Genomic DNA, 10,635 nt, shown 5'->3' on the forward strand with positions numbered 1-10,635 from the left:
TACTTGCACAACAATTTCTAGGGGAGAGCCTGCGACGATCGCTCCGTTTGATTGTATCAGCCTGGCTAGCAGGTCCTCAAAAACCGGTACAATGTTTTCAGCGCTTTCGTCGTCGACGCTAAAAACAGAGTGATTTCGCGCGTGCTCGCTGATCATCTCCAGTTGAACCCGGTCGTTACGACTAACTTCCGGTCTGACCCTATCCGCTAGATCTACAAAATTATCCCTGACGTCGAGGTAAAATTGAGCGAGGTCGCTCGCTTCATCCGGAGAGGGAATGTTAAATACTCGCCTTATTTCGAAATTATTAAAATGTTCGCGGCGAGTCACCGCATCGTTCTGTACCCGAGATCCTCCTCCTCCTTGTTGATGCTCCGCAGGCCGGTCCTCCTCCTCCCTGGGCTGCTGCTGATGATGCTGCTGCACCTGCTGCTCCCCCTGCTGCCGGTCGTAGAGCTGAAGAGCATTTTCTATCGGCTGCAGAGGGTCAAAGTTCAGTAGACCGGCAAGCCGTTCGTTTTCAATGTTTTGAAGGAGGACCTGCAATGCGTTTTCTAAAGGTTGTAGTGGGTCGTTTGGTGGTGGGGCTATATTGTTTTCTAACGGTGGGGCTAAATGTTCATCGTTTCTGTTTAATTCTGCCACGGCTTCCAACAAAGCCTCAGGAATGCTGTGTTCTTCCGACATGATTTTCTTTATTTCTTAATTCACAGACTTTTACATGCTTTTACTTTACAGGTCCTTGTGTCTGTATATCGATGCATATGTGCGAACTGTTATGGCGTACATGAAAGCGAGGTTTTCAAGGATTCTCTTCTTATGAAGCATCCGTCGAGCTGTAAGAAAAGACGGACAGAATGTATTTTTAAACCTTACATTTTTTATTTTTATAGAGCAGAGAAGTTTAATAGGATCGATTCATCCCCCCGTCAATTACCTCTCAGTCTCCTGAGAGGAGCTCTCACTCTCCTAAGAGGAGGAGATCTGGACGGTTCCTCCTCCTCCTCAGCCTGATTTTCTTCCGCCTGATTTTCTGTATCGGTCTCTGTCGGGGGGAAATAAAACAGAAGAGATTTAAGAAAACAATCTCCTCCTTCCTATTTTTTTGAGAATGAAAAAACTTTTTATTTACCTCGCTCCTCCGCCCGATTGTCTGTAGCGGGGGATTGGTTAGGAATATCCGCAATCTCGGCTGCCGAGAAATAAAACAGAAGAGATTTAAGAAAACAACCTCCTCCTTCCTATTTTTCGAGAATGAAAAAACTTTTTATTTACCTCGCTCCTCCGCGCGATTGTCTGTAGCGGAGGGGGCTTGAATAGGTATATCCGCAATCTCGGCTGCCGAGAAATAAAACAAAAAGAGAAAAATTTAATAAATTAAAAACTTTCTAGCACGCTTTATACCACTCCAAGTCGGGAGGGGCGGTATAGCACACTCGGATTACTCCGCCACATCCTGATATTTATCGAAATGACGGATATTGCATCATATTGTTTACCTTTTGGTTTAAAAGGTATTTTCCTGCAGTTCTCCCGGTATGCGTTGACGAAAATAACGTCGTCGTCTTCTTCTTCTTCTTTTCGCTGCGGCGGGGTCTGTATATTCTCGATTACCTCTGTCGAGAAATAAAGCAAAACTTTTTAAAAATCTGCTCCGGGTCGGGAGGGGCGGTATAGCACACTCGGATTACTCCGTCACATCCTGTTATTCAACAAAATGGCGGATAATGCATCATATTGTTTACCTTCGATTTTAAAACTTTTTTCTCCACGGTTCTCCCGGTATGCGGAGACGAAAATAGTGCCGTCTTCTCGTTCTTCTCTTCGACGCGGCGGCAGCGGAGGTTCTGCGGGGGATATGGCTTCTAATTCGCCGTGGAAAACGGCCGGATTTCTGCTGTTACTCACTGCATTATCGATTGTTTCTGTAAGTATCAGAGCATGGTTAAATCAAGTCTATCTAAACTTATTTAAAAAATGGTATATACTTATTTAAACGTACCGTAGTCCACTTGCGTGAAATCATTGATGTAGAAATCTAAAAGAAAGTAATCAAATTATTGACATCTCTGTTGATATATAATTTAAAGTCGTAAAGAAAAAAACTTACCGGGGTGAGGTATGAACAGTTCTGGCGAGATGGCCCTGGCGCTCTGATCGGCGGCGTTGTTTGAACGGAATGCTGACATAATATTCACGGATTCTTCCTCGCGATTGGTAGAACTGTCACAGATAGCGACTCCCCTTCCGTTTCTTCTCTCATTTTATCCTAGTCTAGCGAAGCATCTGTTTTTCGCATCTTTCTCTTGACAATACCAATAGTTAGAGAGGGTTTTTTTTTTTTTTTTTTTTTTTGATTGCCTTCTTGCGAACGCCTTCTGTTTTCCACATTCTGCAACGGTAAAATATAGCTTTGAGACGGGTATTTGTTTTACCAAATGGACAATTGCTGTCTGACCTTGTTCTTGCTGTTGACAAAACTCGCCTCATGGTTGACTCTTTCCCACAGAGGGGGGGTGCTTTAATAAACTTATTCGAATATGAGCTTTTTTCCTCGCTAAGACTTGTTTTATGGGGAGATGTAAGAAATTATTTACCGGGTTACAAGCAATGATAATATCGTATGTTGACTCCTCAGCGGATCAACATTTTCTATCTATTGAGAAAACCCATTGTAAAAGTACCCGCGGTGTGTGTGTGTGTGTGTGTGTGTGTGTGTGTGTGTGTGTGTGTGTGTGTGTGTGTGAAACAAGATCGCCTGTCGCTGGTTTGTTTTTTCAGTCTCTTGTAAAAAAGGACTCTCAAAAGGAAAAGTAGTATTCACTAAGCGATATTTATTCAATTTTTTACACATAGGCAGCCTGTAGGTTACAAGCGGATAGAAAGTTCTTCTTTTCATCACAAGCTATGGTGTATCTTAAAGGTTTTTTGTTTTTTTTTAACAGCGTCTGTATTGTAGGAAAATAAAATACTATTGAAATCTCTACAGGAAGTCACTCTTTATTTCCATTACAAACGCCGGTGCAGCTTAAGAAAGTAAAATTACATCCGCTCTGTCTCTCTATACATCACAGAATCATCTGCTGCATCACCGCTGTGCTTAGGGAACATGACGCAACAGGTCTGAAAATGACTAGACACTTCCGGAGTATTTCCGGTAGGGTCATAAGGTCCGGATCGATGCCTTCCATAGTAAATATGCTGTATTTGAATATGTCATATTCAAAGCCTTCTTCTTTGGGAGAGCAGATCTCATCGGACACAGGAACGCTGCGGGGCTGCAGAAGGAAATCCATCTTGCGTGTGTGACTTAGAAATTGTGACGGACTCCTCCCTCTCTGCTTTTTTATTCCCCTCCAACAGATGGAGCGCTTCCAGAGGTTTCCCCCTCCCTCTAAAAACTTTTTTTCCCAACAACAGATGACGCGCTTCCGGGGGTTCACCCCTCCCTCTAAAAACTTTTTTTTTCCCCAACAACAGATGGCGCGCTTCCGGGGTTCACCCCCCTTTCTCAGGATATAATTCGTCACGCGGGGGGTTTCCCACCCCCCTTCTCCGGATGCGATTCGTCACGCTCATTACACGCTTCCGGGGGGGAGGGGCGGGAGGTCAAAAGGTCGTGATTAGGGCCATCAATCACTTCGGATCAAATTTTGTCATAAGCTGTATGGGATTATCTCTCTTATGAGCCATGTGACCTCACATCAGTGCTGTGGATGACTGTAGTCATAGAAGAGTAGAGCTGTAGCAGGTGGTGTGAGGAGGAGGTGGTGTATTCTAGTTAACGCAGTACTGAAACACTCCAGCAGAGGGCGCTGTTAAGTCCTTATTGTAACACAGTTACTGTGTGCAGTTAGACTTCATACATAATCTGCACTTCTTTCCATCAGACATGCTGTCAGGAAATGATTGGTTTCTATACATTTCTAAACACAAAACTTCTTCACACTTCTAACATGCACATTTACACAACTAAATCAATCAATCAATCAATCTTTATTTATAAAGCACTTTTCATACAGAGAAAATGTAGCACAAAGTGCTTTACATAGTTAAAAGCAGCCCACCCCACCCTCCAACTCACTCCCCACACTCTCAATACACATATATCCCCCCACCCCCACCCACACACACATACACACACGCGCACACTTAAAGAGTAAAAATTGGGCTGGGCTCGCATGAGCCAAGTGAGGAAACACTATAACAGGGAGCCGTCTGCACCGGGAGCCGGTCACAGACCGCAGCCTCCAGGCTGGGCACACAGCAGGAGGGAGGCAAAGGAGCCCCCCAGCCAGGCTGAGAGGACCCCAGAGACCCAGCAGCCACGGTCAATCACAGCCCCTGTGCAGAGAGCGCCCTCCGAGGAAACACTGGAGATATGACGCAATACAATATATATAGGGTAAAATGATAAAATAAATAAGAACAGGATACAATATAAATATAAATAGAATAAGAAGATTAAAAAATGAATAAGAATAAAATCAAACAAATATTAGGTAAATCCTAAATTAATAATAGAATAACAGGATAGAATAAATAAGCATAAAATAAATAAATGCTAAGTAAAAGCTAAATTAAAAAGGTGGGTCTTGAGCCTGTTCTTAAAAACATGTACGTTCTCTGTGGCCCTGAGCTCCTCTGGCAGGCTGTTCCACAGACGAGGACCATACCACTGAAAAGCTGCCTCTCTGTGAGTATGTGTCCTGACTTTAGGGACAATCAAAAGGCCAGTACCAGAGGACCTCAGGGTCCGCGAGGGTTCGTATGGTAAAAGCAGATCTGAGAGATAGGAAGGCCCAAGACCATTAAGACATTTAAAAACCAATAAAAGAACTTTAAAATCGATCCTGAAACACACGGGGAGCCAGTGCAGCGATTCTAAAACCGGTGTAATGTGGGCCCGCCCTCTGGTCTTCGTCAGCACACGAGCTGCCGAGTTTTGCAAGAGTTGTAAAGTTGAAATATTCTTCTTAGGAAGACCAGAGAGCAGGGCATTACAGTAATCAATGCGACTGGTAATAAAAGCATGCATCAGCATCTCCGTGTTGGCCCGAGAGAGAATAGGGCGACTCTGGCTATATTTTTTAGATGATAAAATCCAATTTTAGTTACATGGCAGTAACTAAATGGCAGTATTGATGAAAAGAAACACATTCAACAAATCCATTTAAACCTTAAAACAAACAAAAGGAAGCATCTCTATGGACAAACAAACCCCTCCACTTGGTTTGACCTGCTGATGTCATGTGTGACATCAGCAGGACTTTAAAATGAGGAAATGCCGGGCGGGCGTTTCCCCACACCTGACCCTCATGAAGACTGAAAAGACAAACAAAGTAAGAACAAATGACTTAATCTGTAACATAATAAAATGTAAAGAAACATGTAACTGAGTATTCAGCTTCATTTGCAGAATGTTTGATTTGCCAGCAACTGAATGCTTCCACACACAAACCCGGCATAGTGAGTGAAGCAATGTTACTTAACAAATAGCAAATCATAGCAAATACATAGAAACAGAATAATGTGTTTAATATGCAAAAGAAGAAGAAGAAGTAAACACATATGGGACAAATGGAGACCATTGCAGCTCATCCACCAGTGGGGTAAAAAGAGCAACCAAGAAAGTGGCAGCCTGCACGGCCACAGATGTGCTGCAGGAGCTAGAAGCTCTACCCATGGAGAAACTCCTGGAGAACCTTGCTAAGCCTAACAGGGGACAGGTACTTCTGCCCAACCTGGCAGCCACAAAGTGAACTCATTTAGGTAAAGATAACCACATGCACCTAACCAGCCTGCACCAGCCTGACATTTCTTCCTCCTAAGTAAAAACCAATGGATGGATTGAACTTAGAGTCTCAGCTCAGTTTTCTATTTTGACCACCTACACCCCAAGATACTCTTTTAAAAAGTGTTGTTTTCAGATCCCTTTGAAGTTCATAAAGGGCCTGTTCATTTTCATTCAGATGTTTTATTACATAAATGTTACTGTTTTCTTTTGATTTATGCTCCCACTACACTGCACCTCTACAAACAACAATGCCACGGACTGTCAGCTGCTTTTACATGCTGTGAACATGAGTAGGTTTGATCAGAGTTTCAATTATCAAAGAAAAGACAAACTGAGCAAAAAGAAGGAAAAAAAGACCAACTTCTTCCCAACTGACAAGAAAAATACTCGTCATGTTTTCATAATAAAGGATCAGGCTCCCCATTTATGACAGCTTGGACCAATAATGTATGTTACACTGATGCTACTGTAGAGACAGGGTCAACATCTCTATTTAAATATAATTAATATACAAAACACAATAAAAGTTATACATGAATTATTCATTATTTTTACTATTGATAAAATTCATGTATACTAATCAAAGTTATACATGAGTAACGACATTATTAATAATGATTAATAATAATAATTCTAATGCCAACATGATGACTGTTCATAGCTCCTGCTTTGAAATACTGAACTTAAACATTGACCTGATGAAAGATCACAATTCACAGTGGCCCACTGTCAGAATCATTCTGAATATAAACTCATCGAGTTAATCTGAACCTTTCTCAAATGTGCTGTGAATAAATGCTGCTGCAAGCCACTGTGGGAAAGCTGTGTTATTATCATGGAAACATCTGTGACACATTCACAGAGGACGAGGACACAAAGGGACGACACGCAGAGGCTGTGTTAAAGTCAAAAATCCAAATCTTTAGTCCTAAACAGGCAGTGGTTACAAACAGGAAGACGAGCAGTCCATTAAACAGTCTACAGGGTCAAACATACAGAGAATTCAAACAGCTATTAAAAACAAATAACTGGACACTGAAAAACTTCAGTGATGTGTGAGGCACCAAAGGGAAGCAGCTGAGTATATTCAATGAATTCTCTTCAAATACAAAGACAGAAACTCCTACAGGCAGCATGCAAACTGAGCAGGATACACAAAGATCAGAGATTACAAAAGAAATCAGAAAAGGATTTCAAACTTACTGAGAGCAAGGCCTCTGTTACAAATCTGTCTAATAGAAAAACATGCTGTACAGATACAATACGGTCAGTGTTCATGGTCATTTAAAAACTGGCTCTACCTGAACCACTTCAATATTTTATGAAGTCACTGAGTCGACAATTTCTACAGTTTGTTTCCTTCATTGCAGTTAGAGTGCGGCTGGTAAGGATGAAAACACACACAGAGCGTAAATTGTCTTTGTTAGTAACAAACGTCAGCAAAGAAAAGACAAAACACACAAACACTCTCATGATATTCATGAATCATTAGAAAGCATCCAAACATTCTGCTCGTGGACTTTTACAGTCTTATTTGCACTCGCTCATCTTCATAATCATCCTGATCAATACATGACAGGGGAGGCTTTGAGGTAGGCGGGGCTCTCTGCTGATGTCAGCATGAAAGGCAGGACCAGCGTCTGCCACATGTTGGTGAAACATCACAGTACACTGGCGTGGTTTCCTTTCCAGATGTTGGACGTTTGACACTTCAACGTTGAGGCCAACAAGAAGACACAGTTTTGGGTCGGGTTGCTGCAGGGTTTCTAACTGAGCAAAAGCAGAAGCACACAGACCAACAGGGATCAGATGCTGAGTGTTAGAGGAACATCTGTGCTGATCACTGAATGCTGCTGTGGTCTCTTGTTGAAGTTGGCTGGTGGGACAGTCTAATAGTGATATCCTGCCCATCGGAGGAACACTTTTAAAAACACATGCAATACTTTGTTTGTATTACAGTCACAGTTTATCTTATTTTTGTCCTTTAAAAGTGTTGCTGTACTATAAAGTCCTATAATTTGAGGCTAAAACGGCTCAGAGAGTCTCTCTCTCAGAGGATCTCCTTTGAAAGTGGAGACGGCTTTATCCGCTGATCCACGTCACTTTACCTGGATGTTTTCTTTGAAGCTGGATGAAGACTCCTCTCCCTCACTCCTGCTGCAGCTGTGTGGTCCAGTTGGCCTCTGAGGTCACAGTCAACATCTGTAGCAGAAGAGGGGAAATAAAAGTCCAGGTTACCAAAACTGGGAGCTTTTCCAAAATAGAGCGTAACTGGACTTTTTCAGCCTTACAGGCAGATAGTCGTCTGAAGCTGCAGCTTTTTCTTTTTAGCTTTTTCCAATCTCTGCTCTCGGCTTTCTTTGAGAACATGTCTGCTTTCTTGGCATGGGTCTGTCTGCTGTTGGTGAAGAGACTAAATCCACATACTCGCTACTAAGATCTCCTCAAGTAGTCTCAACCAGATTACAGTTTAAGAGTAAATGTCTCCTGAGAGTTTCACCTTGGGGAGATGCTGTCTTGCTAACATGCAATCATGAGCATTAATCTATGAGGTGAAAAAGTCATTTTAAAAGCTCCAGCCACAAGTTTTATTTCATCTGTGTTTTGGTCAGAGTCCCATCAGACCTCCAGAATGGTGTCAGAGTGTTTTCTATCCACGTGATGAGCACAGGCCTCAGGTCCAGACCTCCACGGGCACCATAGCCTCTTTGGAGCTAATAGGTGCAAGAAGGTTTTGTTGGGATAGGAACTGAAGAGGAAACTGACGAGGAAGGCAAGGATCTTCTTCAGCTCCTCCGAGCCGGGACCTCTTTGTGTAGGCCAGCATTGGCCAGGTAGCCCTCCAGCATCGCTGGATGGCCAACAGTGGAAAACCTAGAGGAGGAGGAGAGAAACAGCAGCTTGGAGCATGTCTTTATACTGTTTAGTTTTTAGAGCCACAGACTTTCTTTTAATGTCATTGTTCAGGATCTATGACTGATTATGTATTTATTGTATTCCTCCATGACTGTGTGACAGTAAGTGGAAAAAACCAGCTTCACCTTTGTTGATATGCTTGTAATTTTAATATTGATTAAATGGCCATGAAATAATAGAAAGCTCATATATGAAAATGTATTTTAAGAAGTAAAATGTTAATCTGAGTACAAAGGAGTACACTCACCTTCTGGTAGATGGAGGTGTAGCGAGCGCTGGTGAACGAAGAAAACAGCGCTGGTGTTTTCTTCGTTCTACCCAAAAAGGAAACTAGCGCAACTTGTAAGCGAACTTGACTTTCAAAATAAAAGCACAACGCACCAAAACGTTGACTACAAAAAACAAACAGTAATGTACAGCTTAAACAATTTAAAATCATGACATGGATCTTGACAAGATAAAGAAATAATCCAAATTATATACAATGTCATCATGCCAACAGTTACAACATCGATGGAGGATCTTTGTAAGCGCTGAGGATCGTCCTGATGGACAGAACAGAAGGAGAGTGAGACAAGTGAAGATATACTAAACAACACTGTGACATGAACTGAGCCACACACAGTTTGATTCACAGGTGATTGACACATTATTTGACCACAAGTGTCTGTGAAGGTTCTCAGTCATCCAGGTCATCATAGTCAAAGGAGCCTATTTGCCGAATTTAAAGTCAGAAAAGAGGCACAGAAAAGAAGATCAGACACCAGCGAGGGAGGATAAGAAAGACAGACGCAACAACATTGTCATCCCCTATGTAGCCGGTGTATCAGAAAAACTCAGGAGAGTTTTCTCCAAGCATGACATCCCGGTGCATTTCAGACCCAACAACACGCTCAGACACAAACTGGTTCACCCGAAAGACAAAACATCAAAACACAGACTTAACAATGTGGTGTGTGCTGTACAGTGCAGCGAGGAATGCCCAGACCTCTACATTGGAGAGACCAAACAGCCACTTCACAAGCGCATGGCACAACACAGAAGAGCCACCTCCACAGGACAAGACTCAGCAGTCCATCTGCATCTTAAGGTCAAAGGTCACTCTTTCGAGGATGCCAATGTTCACATTTTGGACAGAGAGGACAGATGGTTTGAAAGAGGAGTGAAAGAAGCATCTATGTCCACTGTGAGCGACCATCTTTGAACAGAGGCGGGGTTTACGACACCAACTCTCTGCCATCTATAATCCAGTTTTGAGATCCTTCCCAGACGCCTTAACGCCCACTCACATCCTGGGCCATCTGACCTCAGGAAATCACATGATAAGGTGGGGTCAGGTTTCACAATGAACACACCCGAAACTCTGGCTGATTGGGGCCCACACCCAGTTTCACACCTTGGCTCAGGCGATTAGAGGATCATCAGGGGGTCCTTTTGTCCCTCTGTGGGGGGAAACTCCCACTAGGTTTATATCTGGGACTCTCCACCATTTGACCTTAGAACTGAAGAAGCTTCTCGGATGAGAGGTGAAACGTCTTCAAGTAACTTAAAGAAGTCCAGACGCTTTTCTTTGCAAGCTCCTTTGACATTTGACCACAAGCAATCTTTTCTGGTTTGACGCAGTCTTTGTAGCCAGAAACCAGCTCTCTCCTCGGCTTCCTCCACTACACGCTTCCCCCACGCCAGTCTCCTCCGTCACTATAAAGGGGAGAGTCATGAGCTCCATCACCCTCACCTGTGCCGTCCAACGTCCCGCCACCAGCCTCCACTGCAGCAGGCCAGAGACCACACCCCTGCCACAATAAGTAAAAGTATATCCTTGCTGTACCCTTAATGCTAAATGTGCTAAATTAACCGCTGCCTTTGCCCCTTTGGGATTATTCTTATGTCACTGGGATGTTGACCTTTGACCTTCACATTAG

At 43.0% G+C, this 10,635-nt stretch overlaps 1 protein-coding gene across 1 annotated transcript; it reads right to left on the minus strand.

Annotated features, from left to right (window-relative positions):
• Window positions 1-732: 732 nt before the first annotated feature.
• Window positions 733-2,189, minus strand: LOC146634326 (uncharacterized). Its single transcript, XM_085350422.1, has 8 exons — window positions 2,111-2,189; window positions 2,003-2,038; window positions 1,746-1,925; window positions 1,500-1,616; window positions 1,276-1,338; window positions 1,133-1,192; window positions 938-1,045; window positions 733-836 (listed from the first exon to the last, which is right to left on the minus strand). The coding sequence occupies exons 1-8, from the start codon at window positions 2,187-2,189 to the stop codon at window positions 733-735; spliced, it is 747 nt and encodes a 248-aa protein (XP_085206548.1).
• Window positions 2,190-10,635: the final 8,446 nt, after the last annotated feature.

The sequence above is a fragment of the Diplotaxodon limnothrissa genome, linkage group LG3 (genome assembly GCF_057381915.1).
Source record: "Diplotaxodon limnothrissa isolate DT_005_m linkage group LG3, D_limnothrissa_male_GT1.1, whole genome shotgun sequence".
Taxonomy (NCBI): Eukaryota; Metazoa; Chordata; class Actinopteri; order Cichliformes; family Cichlidae; genus Diplotaxodon; species Diplotaxodon limnothrissa.